We start from the raw sequence: 16276 nt of genomic DNA, 5'->3' as shown, positions 1-16276 counted from the left end.
CAGTAACGGTTACTTTTTTAGACCAAGCAGAGGAAAAAAATATGGAATCACTCAATTGAGGAAAAAATTATGGAATCACCCTGTAAATTTTCATTCCCCAAATTAACACCTGCATCAAATCAGATCTACTCATTGACATTGACCCTATGCCATAACATTGACCCTATGTCTTTTTGCAAGGAATGTTTTTGCAGTTTTTGTTCTATGGCAAGATGCATTATCTTGAAAAATGATTTCATCATCCCCAAACATCCTTTCAATTGTCCAAAATATCAACATAAACTTGTGCATTTATTGATGATGTAATGACAGCCATCTCCCCAGTGCCTTTACCTGACATGCAGCCCCATATCATCGACTGTGGAAATTTACATGTTCTCTTCAGGCACTCATCTTTATAAATCTCATTGAAAAGGCACCAAACAAAAGTTCCAGCATCATCACCTTGCCCAATGCAGATTCGAGATTCATCACTGAATATGACTTTCATCCAGTCATCCACAGTCCACAATTGCTTTTCCTTAGCCCATTGTAACCTTGTTTTTTTCTGTTTAGGTGTTAATGCCTTTCGTTTAGCTTTTCTGTATGTAAATCCCATTTCCCATTTGTTTTGTTGTACATTTTTCGATTTTTGAGACATATTGCTTTAAGTTTTCTGTCTTGATGCTTTGTCTTCCTTGGTCTACCAGTATGTTTGCCTTTAACAACCTTCCCATGTTGTTTGTATTTGGTCCAGAGTTTAGACACAGTTGACTGAACAACCAACATCTTTTGCAACATTGCGTGATTTACTCTCTTAAGAGTTTGATAATCCTCTCCTTTGTTTCAATTGACATCTCTCGTGTTGGAGCCATGATTCATGTCAGTCCACTTGGTGCAACAGCTCTCCAAGGTGTGTTCACTCCTTTTTAGATGCAGACTAACGAGCAGATCTGATATGATGCAGGTGTTAGTTTTGGGGATGAAAATTTACAGGGTGATTCCATAATTTTTTCCTCAGAATTGAGTGATTCCATATTTTTTTCCTCTGCTTGGTCTAAAAAAGTAACCGTTACTGACTGCCAATCTTTTTTTCTTGATTTCTTATAGTGTTTCTTAAAGCCAGAAAGTTGCCATTTGAAATGACTAGTTTTGTGTCATGTCTGATCTGCTTTTTTTCTACAAAATTAAACTGAATGAACATCCTCCGAGGCCGGTGATTCCATAATTTTTGCCAGGGGTTGTAGAACAAATTTCTTAACACACTTTCATTGTAAAGATAACTATAAAAGTGTGAAATTTCCCCTTTTTTCTGTTTTTCATACAATATGATCAAAGGACATAAGTGCCCGTAGTCTAAGAATCACCCTTTAATGTTGCAGGAGGGAACTGCTGCTGCACTGAGCCCAACAGGTCTCGAAGCATCTTGGTGGCTTCCCTCACCGGTCTCTTTTCTTGCAGGGTCGCTCAGATTCACCTACACTTCTTTCCTCTTTATTTATTAATGCTTGATGGAAAGTCAGACACATTTGTGTGTTCATCCCCAAGTGGCTGTAAAAGTGATGGTATACTTGTGTGACAGTAAGGGGATGCATGACGCGTGCACCCCGTTGTTTCGGTGTTTATGCCACGTTGCAGAGATGAATTTGACTCTGAGTTTAAATGTTTGTTGTTTTTTTGGACTCTGCACACGATCGTACAAGTTTGACCACGGGGCTCCGGGCCTGCACCGAGGCCCTGCGCCGGAGAGATCCAGAGCGGTAAAGTGCCAGCAGGATGGCACAGAACACCATCATACCCCAAAATAAAACACTCAGCTGCACCATCAGGTCATGATAAAAATGTACCATTTTAATCCAGTACAAAAGTACCACAAAGGCCTTAAAGATCTGTTTGATACACAGGAAGAAAAGCATTTTAGCAAAGTTGGACAAGTGTGAAGATAAATCATGATTTTCCTGACATTTAAAAGACCTGATGTCAGCCACAGCGCTGCACCATGTCTGAAGGGGTCTAAAACCTTCTTCTCGATGAGTTTTACTCCCATAATGGCGGTGATACCGCGGAGCGGGACGGCTACAGCAGGATGTTGTTTCATTCAAAGCCTGCGCCGCCGGCTCCACCATCAGGCAGGAGGAGTCCGTCCTTCAAGACCTCCCTGAAGATGGAGCTGATCAGTGTCTCAACGTGGGACATCCTACCCTCTTCTGGACAATGTCGAGATCACATCCCAAAACCCCACAGCTGAATCTTAAGGCAGAGGTGAAAAGTTGATATTTCCTACCTGTGACAAACCAATAAACCCTCACAATCACATGACCATTAATCATGTGGAGAACAAGCACGACGATTAACATTACTTCCTGATTATCTTTGACAGTGTGTTGTGACTTTAAGAAAGGAAGAAACAGTGGTGTTGGGTTTTTCTTTTACATGGCGTATTTCATGGTCCACTCTTTTGCTGTGGAGTCGTATCTGAGGAAGGAGAGAAAAGAGACAAATGAGGAGCTGATCAGGTCTGTCCGCCAGCGGAGGCATTGCAGTGCGTGCGCGGTGGTGTTACATCTGATGAGCGCAGCGGTTCCCTTTACAGTGAGCGCAACCTTATAAAATATTTGGTTTTCCAAGTTCCCAAATTAAAATAATTCAACTCCATTTATTTATACAGCATCAAATCACAACATAGCCGCCCCAAAGCACAGCTCAAATCAGCTGAATGTAAATAAACTGACATTAGATCTACAGACTATTTGGCAAAGAAATTCAGGGGAAATCTGTTTTCCAAATAGGTATAGTTTGGACCATCTATGACTGAATGTTGTGGAGTTATGGGGTAAAAACAGCAAAAATGGTGACAAAGGTCAGTTTCAGTTTATACAGGGGTCAAAAGTTAAAGTTGCTCCAATTTCAGTAAAAAATTATGCAAATTATTGGTTGAGTTAAAGGCATTTTCTAAATGAATAGTTTGGACCATCTGTCATGCTTAGTTATGTTACAGGGTAACATGTCATACGTCATAGAATCCAGTGGACATAGACCTTGTTTGATCTTTACTTTGGAGACCAAACATTCAACACAGTCAAAACTAATCCATTTATTAATCCTTTTATTTCAACCAATAATTTGCATCACTTTTTTTGTAAAGTTGTAGTCTTAACACACCTCTCTGCAGCTTCTCTCCCCCTGCAATCCCCTCATTACCACATCCCCGTAGAGACAGTGCCTGCTCCCAGACCACCAATAACCAGTAAAAATCTATTTAAGCATAAAAATTCAAAAAGAAAAAATAATATAGCACCTTCAACTGCACCACAGACTAAAACAGTTAAATGTGGTCTATTAAACATTAGGTCTCTCTCTTCTAAGTCCCTGTTAGTAAATGATATAACTGATCAACATATTGATTTATTCTGCCTTACAGAAACCTGGTTACAGCAGGATGAATATGTTAGTTTAAATGAGTCAACACCCCCGAGTCACACTAACTGCAAGAATGCTCGTAGCACGGGCCGAGGCGGAGGATTAGCAGCAATCTTCCATTCCAGCTTATTTATTAATCAAAAACCCAGACAGAGCTTTAATTCATTTGAAAGCTTGACTCTTAGTCTTGTCCATCCAAATTGGAAGTCCCAAAAACCAGTTTTATTTGTTATTATCTATCGTCCACCTGGTCGTTACTGTGAGTTTCTCTGTGAATTTTCAGACCTTTTGTCTGACTTAGTGCTTAGCTCAGATAAGATAATTATAGTGGGCGATTTTAACATCCACACAGATGCTGAGAATGACAGCCTCAACACTGCATTTAATCTATTATTAGACTCAATTGGCTTTGCCCAAAATGTAAATGAGTCCACCCACCACTTTAATCATATCTTAGATCTTGTTCTGACTTATGGTATGGAAATTGAAGACTTAATAGTATTCCCTGAAAACTCCCTTCTGTCTGATCATTTCTTAATAACATTTACATTTACTCTGATGGACTACCCAGCAGTGAGGAATAAGTTTCATTACACTAGAAGTCTTTCAGAAAGCGCTGTAACTAGGTTTAAGGATATGATTCCTTCTTTATGTTCTCTAATGCCATATACCAACACAGTGCAGAGTAGCTACCTAAACTCTGTAAGTGAGATAGAGTATCTCATCAATAGTTTTACATCCTCATTGAAGACAACTTTGGATGCTGTAGCTCCTCTGAAAAAGAGAGCTTTAAATCAGAAGTGCCTGACTCCGTGGTATAACTCACAAACTCACAGCTTAAAGCAGATAACCCGTAAGTTGGAGAGGAAATGGCGTCTCGCTAATTTAGAAGATCTTCACTTAGCCTGGAAAAAGAGTCTGTTGCTCTATAAAAAAGCCCTCCGTAAAGCTAGGACATCTTTCTACTCATCACTAATTGAAGAAAATAAGAACCCCAGGTTTCTTTTCAGCACTGTAGCCAGGCTGACAAAGAGTCAGAGCTCTATTGAGCCGAGTATTCCTTTAACTAGTAATGACTTCATGACTTTCTTTGCTAAGAAAATTTTAACTATTAGAGAAAAAATGACTCATAACCATCCCAAAGACGTATCGTTATCTGTGGCTGCTTTCAGTGATGCCGGTATTTGGTTAGACTCTTTCTCTCTGATTGTTCTGTCAGTTATTTTCATTAGTTACTTCATCCAAACCATCAACATGTCTATTAGACCCCATTCCTACCAGGATGCTAAAGGAAGCCCTACCATTATTTAATGCTTCAATCTTAAATATGATCAATCTATCTATTAGTTGGCTATGTACCACAGGCTTTTAAGGTGGCAGTAATTAAACCATTACTTAAAAAGCCATCACTTGACCCAGCTATTTTAGCTAATTATAGGCCAATCTCCAACCTTCCTTTTCTCTCAAAAATTCTTGAAAGGGTAGTTGTAAAACAGCTAACTGATCATCTGCAGAGGAATGGTCTATTTGAAGAGTTTCAGTCAGGTTTTAGAATTCATCATAGTACAGAAACAGCAATAGTGAAGGTTACAAATGATCTTCTTATGGCCTCAGACAGTGGACTCATCTCTGTGCTTGTTCTGTTAGACCTCAGTGCTGATTTTGATACTGTTGACCATAAAATTTTATTACAGAGATTAGAGCATGCCATAGGTATTAAAGGCACTGCGCTGCGGTGGTTTGAATCATATTTATCTAATAGATTACAATTTGTTCATGTAAATGGGGAATCTTCTTCACAGACTAAGGTTAATTATGGAGTTCCACAAGGTTCTGTGCTAGGACCAATTTTATTCACTTTATACATGCTTCCCTTAGGCAGTATTATTAGACGGCATTGCTTAAATTTTCATTGTTACGCAGATGATACCCAGCTTTATCTATCCATGAAGCCAGAGGACACACACCAATTAGCTAAACTGCAGGATTGTCTTACAGACATAAAGACATGGATGACCTCTAATTTCCTGCTTTTAAACTCAGATAAAACTGAAGTTATTGTACTTGGCCCCACAAATCTTAGAAACATGGTGTCTAACCAGATCCTTACTCTGGATGGCATTACCCTGACCTGTAGTAATACTGTGAGAAATCTTGGAGTCATTTTTGATCAGGATATGTCATTCAATGCGCATATTAAACAAATATGTAGGACTGCTTTTTTGCATTTACGCAATATCTCTAAAATTAGAAAGGTCTTGTCTCAGAGTGATGCTGAAAAACTAATTCATGCATTTATTTCCTCTAGGCTGGACTATTGTAATTCATTATTATCAGGTTGTCCTAAAAGTTCCCTAAAAAGCCTTCAGTTAATTCAAAATGCTGCAGCTAGAGTACTAACGGGGACTAGAAGGAGAGAGCATATCTCACCCATATTGGCCTCTCTTCATTGGCTTCCTGTTAATTCTAGAATAGAATTTAAAATTCTTCTTCTTATAAGGTTTTGAATAATCAGGTCCCATCTTATCTTAGGGACCTCATAGTACCATATCACCCCAATAGAGCGCTTCGCTCTCAGACTGCAGGCTTACTTGTAGTTCCTAGGGTTTGTAAGAGTAGAATGGGAGGCAGAGCCTTCAGCTTTCAGGCTCCTCTCCTGTGGAACCAGCTCCCAATTTGGATCAGGGAGACAGACACCCTCTCTACTTTTAAGATTAGACTTAAAACTTTACTTTTTGCTAAAGCTTATAGTTAGGGCTGGATCGGGTGACCCTGAACCATCCCTTAGTTATGCTGCTATAGACTTAGACTGCTGGGGGGTTCCCATGATGCACTGAGTGTTTCTTTCTCTTTTTGCTCTGTATGCACCACTCTGCATTTAATCATTAGTGATTGATCTCTGCTCCCCTCCACAGCATGTCTTTTTCCTGGTTCTCTCCCTCAGCCCCAACCAGTCCCAGCAGAAGACTGCCCCTCCCTGAGCCTGGTTCTGCTGGAGGTTTCTTCCTGTTAAAAGGGAGTTTTTCCTTCCCACTGTCGCCAAGTGCTTGCTCACAGGGGGTCATTTTGACCGTTGGGGTTTTTACGTAATTATTGTATGGCCTTGCCTTACAATATAAAGCGCCTTGGGGCAACTGTTTGTTGTGATTTGGCGCTATATAAATAAAATTGATTGAATTGATTGATTGACTTTTTACCAAAACTGGAGCAACTTTAACTTTTAACCCCTGTACAAACTAAAATTGACCATCACCATTTTTTTCCGCTTTTACGCCGTAACTCCGGAACATTCAGTCATGGCTAGTCCAAACTATACTAACTACTATCTATAGCTAACGGGCGAAGCTTCCAGCTGCTAAAAATGCTAATGCCATTAGCATTCAGATAAGAATTTAACTCTCAATCTGTGAGTCAAAACCACAAGATTAATGAGTTTGAGCAACGGACAAAAATATGTCTGAGGTGAGTGAGTAAATAATCCGTGACATTAGTACTCTGCTGACATTTATCTGCTAATGTTAGCCTTTTAGCTGCAGTGAACGTTTTATATTTGTAATTTCTTCGACCCATTTTTATTTTTACCACATAAAGCTACACAGATTTTTAATTGTTACTGCCATAACTGCAAGAACAGTCTAAACTTTAAATAACTTAGTTAAAAAAAAAAAAAAAAATGTATCAAGTAATCAAAGAAACTAGCACAGTGCAATTTCATTTCTTTTTATTTAATGTACACATTTTTCATGCTATTTTATTTGTCTAAAAATAAATGTCCAAGGTTCATTATGTTAAATTATCTCAACAACAACAGATAAATATGGTTTTAATTTACAGATGAACATCAAAGATGTCTAAAGAACCTTTTTTGGATTAAAGGCTGATAGCACAAAACAACTTGTGTGAAAAGACTGGGGTGGAAAAATTGACCTGACCCAACAAAAAATAAAAATTTTGGGAGATTTTTTTTTTTTTTTTGGTGGGTAAATAGACCTGAAAATGCACAGAATGGATCTTAGAATTCAGATTTTTGTTAAGAAGGAACCCCCCCCACACACACACACCCCGACAGGGGCTTCGGGCTTTTGGCCATTGCCAAAAATTTGGAGGCATTTTTTTTTCTCCCATGGCCCACTTTCAACACTGGCTCTGGCAGAGTGTCCATCGGGTTCTAGGTCACCTCCCTAACTAAGGCCCTTTTCCCCCGATCGCTCAGTTTAGACGGGCGGCCAGCGCTACGAAGAGTCCTGGTGGATCTGAACTTCTTCCATTTACAGATGATGGAGGCCACTGTGCTCACTGGAACCTTCAAAGCAGTAGAAATGTTTGTCTATCCTTCCACAGATTTGTGCCTCCAGACAATCCTGTCTCACAGGTCTACAGACAATTCCTTTGGCTTCATGCTTGGTTTGTGCTCTGACATGCACTGTCAACTGTGTGACCTGATATGTAGACAGGTGTGTGTCTTTCTAAATCATGTCCAATCAACTGAATTTACCCCAGGTGGACTCCAATTAAGCTGTAGAAACATTTCAAGAATGATCAGTGGAAACAGGAGGCACCTGAGCTCAGTTTTGAGCTTCATGGCCAAGACGGTGAATACTTACTATGTACATCTGATTTCTTAGGTTGTTTTTTTTTTTAAAAATAAATTTACAAAAATCTAAAAACAAAACAAACACAACGTTTTTCACACTTTCATTATGGGGTGGTGTGTGTAGAATTGAGGAAAAAAATTAATTTAATCCATTTTGGATTAAGGCTGTAACATAACGTGAAAAAAGTGCGCTCTGAATGCTTTCTGGGGGTACGGTACATCCATGTGCGGTACATCAGGAATGAGAATTTTCCACAGATTTCAGAGTTTTTCTGTGTTTCTGGGCCATTTCTGAGAACAGTGTAAATCTGTTGAGAATTTTTTTTTTGGGGGGGGGGGGGGGGGGGTGCAGCGCGAGTCATCCGTGCGAGTTAAATCTTTCCTCATATGCATGGGAACCATAACAGCGCTGCCGACACTCCAAGCTAAAATGTGCAAAGTTACAGGCTACTTTTTCTACAACAGCGAACTTTCAGGCAACTCTGTGTACTGAAACTCACTGAAAGTACCCGGACGTGGACATTTTGAGTTTCTGCAAGTTTGGTCTGTTGAACAGTGTCTGTAACATTGAGAGAGGAAGAAGACCGTGGGGTACAGCTGCTGCAGAGGATGTGTGCTTTTTAATGATGCTGTATGTGCCTGTGGGGTTTTCCTGCTGACTGACAGAAGTAGTCAAGGTGCAAACTAACAGTGCGATTTAGGAATTTTTTTATGGGGCAGTAATTTGTAAGCATACATTTCACATGTAAATATTAATAAAGTCACTGTTTTATACCACAAATGTTTTGATAGGTTTTAATCTCTTTAAATGATTTACACATACTTACATGAAGTTTCAGTATATTTCGGCGCTCATTGCAGGTTAAGGAAAGACACTTGAATAGTTTTGGCGAGTTTTGTGATATCTTTCCAATGCTATGGCATTTATAGTAAGTACATATGCTATAGCACGAGGCAGGTATCACTGAAAGAAGGTCTACAGAGACAGATTCTGTTGTTAGTCAGGTAAGCCTCGTTCAATGAAGCCTCGCTGAATAGTATGTTCCAGCTTTCATTGCATGAAATATTTGTACCATTGAACTCAAACATTCATTATTTGTATATTAGTACATTCGTATATAACACGGTCTGCACCAGCCACTGTTATTCATCTCTTAAAGCCTTTAATGCTTTAAAGTTCACGGCCCGCTCTCTGTACTCGTACACAGGTTTCACTGGTGGTTCGAATGGGAGCCCAAGTGGTTTATAGATATGTTGTTCATGTCGCTTAAAAATTAACAAATATTTTTGGATCTTGTTTTAAAGATGAGAACTGAATTTAATTATAATTTCAGAGCTTAAAAACTTTATGGTTCATGTTTTCTGGTATGTGTGTGTGGTGGGGAGAGGCTATTAAAAAAAAAAAAAAACTTTTATAAAAAAAAACAATTTCAATGACTCAGGCCTACCACCAGAGGGAGCTCTTGTACCACATACCATAGTGTGAGAACTACGGGATTTGGGTCGGCAAACCGTCCCTCAGCAGCTCAGTAAAAGATGCTGTATGTTCAGCTTAGAGATGTTGGTTTCTGATGAGGACCAGAAATGCGATGTACAGGGCCTGGTGACAACTAGGGCCTACTGTGCTTGTTTTTAATGTTAGCTTCTGTGGGCGATGCTTCGATACCAAGTGTCGAGCTTTTAGACCCTTGATGACACACAGTGGTTTGTGGAGACGCTGCACACTCACTTTGCTTTGTTGTTCTTGTAGATGTTGGCTATTTCTGCAACTAAAGGGTCATCTGGATTGGGATCACAAAGCAACGAACATATGGACAGCAAAACTGGAAAGTAGAAAATCAGAAACACCCTGTCAGACAGCATGCAGACACAAACCGGACATTTGAACCAGATGAGCTTCACCAACTGGTAATATTAATATATTGTATTCAGTGTCATCCTGTCATCAGTCACACCACAAATTACAAAGAAAGAATTAACAAATACAAGAACATATTCATGGAAAACAAGTTCAGAAATATGGAAACTATATAGTGATGTCACACAGTAAGCACACCTGCCACACACGTTCCTGGAACCACTTTCAGGTGAACTCTGAGTTTCATTACCGTCACTTCATTTCTGGTACAACAATAAATTCAACTTTCTGATACTTGAAAGTATCAGAAACACCACCCATTAGTCTGTCCGTCGGGCGCATGGACGGTATGTACCTTTAGACGCCGTTAGTCTGCCCGTCAGGCGTGTGGACGGTATGTACCTTTAGACGCCGTTAGTCTGCCCGTCAGGCGTGTGGACGGTATGTACCTTTAGACGCCGTTAGTCTGCCCGTCAGGCGTGTGGACGGTATGTACCTTTAGACGCCGTTAGTCTGCCCGTCAGGCGTGTGGACGGTATGTACCTTTAGACACCGTTAGTGCTGGAGACCACTGTGAGCGCAGGATGTCCAAACAGATGCTGCCATTGCTGTTTATATTTGGATGATAAATCTTTGTTGTAAACGCTACCTGCAAGAAAAACCAAACTGTTATTACAAAACACTGAAATATGATAGCAGGAGGAGATGAGGATCAGATGGAAGATCAGGGTTCATCTGCAGCTTTGACAGCAGTAAGAAATCCTTGCCTTTGGTGGCTTGAATGGGTAGTCAGTCGGGAAGTGGATGGTGAGAAAAAACACTCCTCCATTATAAGGGCTCTCAGCCTGACAGGGAGACAATACAGACCTTTAATTTGTGCATTTTACATTTAGAGGACAGTCATGTGGCACTGGAACAGAAATAACACGGAAACTCCATTTTATTAATTCTATCCTCTATATTCTGCCAAAATCACTGTATTTTCTGCAGGACCACAAACTGGGTGAGAATTCCAGGCTCTCTTTAGTACTCAGGATATTTTGGGTGAGAAGTGAGTGTTAAATTTGTGGCACTGGGCAGGTGTTCCCCGAGAACTGTTCCACTGCTTTCACTCCGTCAAAGTTTTGCATTCTTCCAGGCATGTTTCCTTTCCGGTTATCATGTCATCTCCACAAAGAATTCTTATTCCCAGGTTTGCTTTACATTCAGATTTGAGAGGGGCAGTGGTGCCAACTCCAGTACCTGCCACTGATGAGACATACATGTGTCCGGTGTTGCCTTTGCAGACATGGATGCCCAAAGCAATCAAAGATGGGATGGGTGTGTGTTGCCAGGAGTGGCAGGGTCAGGGAATGCCCAAGGATTCCACGATCCTCTTCCCCATCTACGGTGCAGATCCTGGCAGGAGGGGAAGGTGCCTGGAACCAGCCATCCTGAATGAGGGCTTGTGCCAGTTACCCTTTGCACGACTTTGATGCACGCACTGTGTTGTGCAGGAGAGTAAACTCGCCTTTAACGGATGTAGACTGAACGTGAGGGGGGCGCTGGCGCGTGCAACTGCACAAAGAGAATTTTGAAGTGTTCAAAAAAAACTTTCACGCATAAATGTAATGCAACGTGGCACAATTTGCTCACCAACACTACGTGCAGCTTGTCGAGTCGAGTAAAGAAGAAGTGAACCATGCGAGCAGTTGCGTCAGGGCACAGCTTCAGAGCGCAGCTCGTCTGAACGATTGTAACGAGATGTAAAATCTATCACAAACATACTTTTACAGCTGCACACAAAAAGGAAAGAACATGCAAATGTTTTACCAAGCCATGACAATGTAAACATGACAAATAATTACCAACTTGCAGAGAAAATGATCAATCTGCTACGAAATAATTATTTTATACATGCAGCGTCCAGCGCAGAGCACGTGGCAGCCGAAGGAATAAAGCACGGCGTCCAGCTGGGAACACAGCGGGTGGGATTGCCACAACTACGTGCAAAAGTGCGAGGATCAAAGTCTGCAGAGAAAATGATCAATCTGCTACGAAATAATTATTTTATACATGCAGCGTCCAGCGCAGAGCACGTGGCAGCCGAAGGAATAAAGCACGGCGTCCAGCTGGGAACACAGCGGGTGGGATTGCCACAACTATGTGCAAAAGTGCGAGGATCAAAGTCGTGCAAGTGTCAGCGCACCTTAAGTCTTCACAGTGATCAATCCCCATAGTTTAAGGCAGCATGAAACTCGGCAAGAGATGACGTCTCAATACTCACCGGACCCATTATGGTCGCCTGCCAATGAAACACTGCAAACAAATAAGAGAGAAAGAGAAGACAATCATTAATCAGCAGCGCACAGTTCAGACTGTGTGAGCGCAAGAGCAGAGGACAGGCAGGCTTCCTGCCATCGGCAGCCCATCTACAGCCAGGGTGCTTTTGGATCTTTAGCCCCTGCTGGCCGAAGGGGGATTATGTTGTGGCTATATATATCAATCAATCAATTTTTTTATATAGCGCCAAATCACAACAAACAGTTGCCCCAAGGTGCTTTATATTGTAAGGCAAGGCCATACAATAATTATGTAAAACCCCAACGGTCAAAACGACCCCCTGTGAGCAAGCACTTGGCTACAGTGGGAAGGAAAAACTCCCTTTTAACAGGAAGAAACCTCCAGCAGAACCAGGCTCAGGGAGGGGCAGTCTTCTGCTGGGACTGGTTGGGGCTGAAGGAGAGAACCAGGAAAAAGACATGCTGTGGAGGGGAGCAGAGATCGATCACTAATGATTAAATGCAGAGTGGTGCATACAGAGCAAAAAGAGAAAGAATCAGTGCATCATGGGAACCCCCCAGCAGTCTACGTCTATAGCAGCATAACTAAGGGATGGTTCAGGGTCACCTGATCCAGCCCTAACTATAAGCTTTAGCAAAAAGGAAAGTTTTAAGCCTAATCTTAAAAGTAGAGAGGGTGTCTGTCTCCCTGATCTGAATTGGGAGCTGGTTCCACAGGAGAGGAGCCTGAAAGCTGAAGGCTCTGCCTCCCATTCTACTCTTACAAACCCTAGGAACTACAAGTAAGCCTGCAGTCTGAGAGCGAAGCGCTCTATTGGGGTGATATGGTACTACGAGGTCCCTAAGATAAGATGGGACCTGATTATTCAAAACCTTATAAGTAAGAAGAAGAATTTTAAATTCTATTCTAGAATTAACAGGAAGCCAATGAAGAGAGGCCAATATGGGTGAGATATACTCTCTCCTTCTAGTCCCGTCAGTACTCTAGCTGCAGCATTTTGAATTAACTGAAGGCTTTTTAGGGAACTTTTAGGACAACCTGATAATAATGAATTACAATAGTCCAGCCTAGAGGAAATAAATGCATGAATTAGTTTTTCAGCATCACTCTGAGACAAGACCTTTCTGATTTTAGAGATATTGCGTAAATGCAAAAAAGCAGTCCTACATATTTGTTTAATATGCGCTTTGAATGACATATCCTGATCAAAAATGACTCCAAGATTTCTCACAGTATTACTAGAGGTCAGGGTAATGCCATCCAGAGTAAGGATCTGGTTAGACACCATGTTTCTAAGATTTGTGGGGCCAAGTACAATAACTTCAGTTTTATCTGAGTTTAAAAGCAGGAAATTAGAGGTCATCCATGTCTTTATGTCTGTAAGACAATCCTGCAGTTTAGCTAATTGGTGTGTGTCCTCTGGCTTCATGGATAGATAAAGCTGGGTATCATCTGCGTAACAATGAAAATTTAAGCAATACCATCTAATAATACTACCTAAGGGAAGCATGTATAAAGTGAATAAAATTGGTCCTAGCACAGAACCTTGTGGAACTCCATAATTAACGTTAGTCTGTGAAGAAGATTCCCCATTTACATGAACAAATTGTAATCTATTAGACAAATATGATTCAAACCACCGCAGCGCAGTGCCTTTAATACCTATGGCATGCTCTAATCTCTGTAATAAAATTTTATGGTCAACAGTATCAAAAGCAGCACTGAGGTCTAACAGAACAAGCACAGAGATGAGTCCACTGTCTGAGGCCATAAGAAGATCATTTGTAACCTTCACTAATGCTGTTTCTGTACTATGATGAATTCTAAAACCTGACTGAAACTCTTCAAATAGACCATTCCTCTGCAGATGATCAGTTAGCTGTTTTACAACTACCCTTTCAAGAATTTTTGAGAGAAAAGGAAGGTTGGAGATTGGCCTATAATTAGCTAAGATAGCTGGGTCAAGTGATGGCTTTTTAAGTAATGGTTTAATTACTGCCACCTTAAAAGCCTGTGGTACATAGCCAACTAACAAAGATAGATTGATCATATTTAAGATCGAAGCATTAAATAATGGTAGGGCTTCCTTGAGCAGCCTGGTAGGAATGGGGTCTAATAAACATGTTGATGGTTTGGATGAAGTAACTAATGAAAATAACTCAGACAGAACAATCGGAGAGAAAGAGTCTAACCAAATACCGGCATCACTGAAAGCAGCCAAAGATAACGATATGTCTTTGGGATGGTTATGAGTAATTTTTTCTCTAATAGTTAAAATTTTGTTAGCAAAGAAAATCATGAAGTCATTACTAGTTAAAGTTAATGGAATACTCAGCTCAATAGAGCTCTGACTCTGTCAGCCTGGCTACAGTGCTGAAAAGAAACCTGGGGTTGTTCTTATTTTCTTCAATTAGTGATGAGTAGAAAGATGTCCTAGCTTTACGGAGGGCTTTTTTATAGAGCAACAGACTCTTTTTCCAGGCTAAGTGAAGATCTTCTAAATTAGTGAGATGCCATTTCCTCTCCAACTTACGGGTTATCTGCTTTAAGCTACGAGTTTGAGAGTTATACCACGGAGTCAGGCACTTCTGATTTAAAGCTCTCTTTTTCAGAGGAGCTACAGCATCCAAAGTTGTCTTCAATGAGGATGTAAAACTATTGACGAGATATTCTATCTCACTTACAGAGTTTAGGTAGCTACTCTGCACTGTGTTGGTATATGGCAGAGAACATAAAGAAGGAATCATATCCTTAAACCTAGTTACAGCGCTTTCTGAAAGACTTCAAGTGTAATGAAACTTATTCCCCACTGCTGGGTAGTCCATCAGAGTAAATGTAAATGTTATTAAGAAATGATCAGACAGAAGGGAGTTTTCAGGGAATACTGTTAAGTCTTCTATTTCCATACCATAAGTCAGAACAAGATCTAAGATATGATTAAAGTGGTGGGTGGACTCATTTACTTTTTGAGCAAAGCCAATAGAGTCTAATAATAGATTAAATGCAGTGTTGAGGCTGTCATTTTCAGCATCTGTGTGGATGTTAAAATCACCCACTATAATTATCTTATCTGAGCTAAGCACTAAGTCAGACAAAAGGTCTGAAAATTCACAGAGAAACTCACAGTAACGACCAGGTGGACGATAGATAACAACAAATAAAACTGGTTTTTGGGACTTCCAATTTGGATGGACAAGACTAAGAGTCAAGCTTTCAAATGAATTAAAGCTCTGTCTGGGTTTTTGATTAATTAATAAGCTGGAATGGAAGATTGCTGCTAATCCTCCCCCCGGCCCGTTCTGACAGTTAGTGTGACTCGGGGGTGTTGACTCATTTAAACTAACATATTCATCCTGCTGTAACCAGGTTTCTGTAAGGCAGAATAAATCAAAATGTTGATCAATTATTGTATCATTTACCAACAGGGACTTAGAAGAGAGAGACCTAATGTTTAATAGACCACATTTAATAACATTTAGAGGTGATTCAGCAGAAGGAGTGCTTTAGTTAAGGCACGTAAAGATTACACTGGGAAACAAATCGTAATCTAGATAACTAGATCAACCTAACTGCGCAGATTAAACAGCTAACAGATACAGAAAAACACCGCTGTGCTCCGGAATAGGAAGTGATACAATACCGCAGTGAGAGCCAACCACCATATATATATATATATATATATATATATATATATATATATATATATATAGACAATAATTCATAGACTATCACCAATCAGGTGGGACATGTTTAGATTCTGCACCTTACTCATGGATGAAGTAACTTACCAATTGGCACTGTATCAATAAAGTGATACTGAACAGATGTGATTAAAAACAACAAACTGTCCTTTAGGCATATGAACCTCATCACTGACAACAATTCGATACGCACCTCAATACAATACCAGTGATACGATACATATAGCGATACACGACGATACGGTACGATTCACCCCGTTCCCGATTCAATGCAATTTCATATGTATTTGATGGCAATTCAGTTCCTCACAATGCAATATGATGCAATTCAAGTTGATGCAAAAAAAAAAAAAAAAAAAAAAATATACCAAAAATTTAAATAGAAAATAAGAAGCAGCTGCAATTCAGTATGGTATTATGGCATACTACTTCTTCTGATTC

At 40.2% G+C, this 16276-nt stretch overlaps 1 protein-coding gene across 2 annotated transcripts in view; it reads right to left on the bottom strand.

Moving 5' to 3' along the window:
• Positions 1-1809: 1809 nt before the first annotated feature.
• The window catches only part of LOC117531303 (ubiquitin-conjugating enzyme E2 D2-like), a 32769-nt gene continuing 18302 nt past the window's right edge, over positions 1810-16276 (bottom strand). The window contains exons 3-7 of one of the 2 annotated variants that reach the window (XM_034194334.1): positions 12118-12149; positions 10619-10696; positions 10395-10500; positions 9723-9816; positions 1810-2454 (exon numbers count right to left, since the gene is read on the bottom strand). In XM_034194334.1, the coding sequence (XP_034050225.1) occupies positions 2409-2454; positions 9723-9816; positions 10395-10500; positions 10619-10696; positions 12118-12149 (356 nt within the window). In that variant the 3' untranslated portion in view covers positions 1810-2408. Of the gene's footprint in view, positions 2459-9722; positions 9817-10394; positions 10501-10618; positions 10697-12117; positions 12150-16276 lie in introns of both variants that reach the window. The other variant, XM_034194335.1, reaches the window with a different exon arrangement.

Source organism: Thalassophryne amazonica, chromosome 18, assembly GCF_902500255.1.
Source record: "Thalassophryne amazonica chromosome 18, fThaAma1.1, whole genome shotgun sequence".
NCBI lineage: Eukaryota > Metazoa > Chordata > Actinopteri > Batrachoidiformes > Batrachoididae > Thalassophryne > Thalassophryne amazonica.
This window is presented reverse-complemented; position numbering and strand designations above follow the sequence as displayed.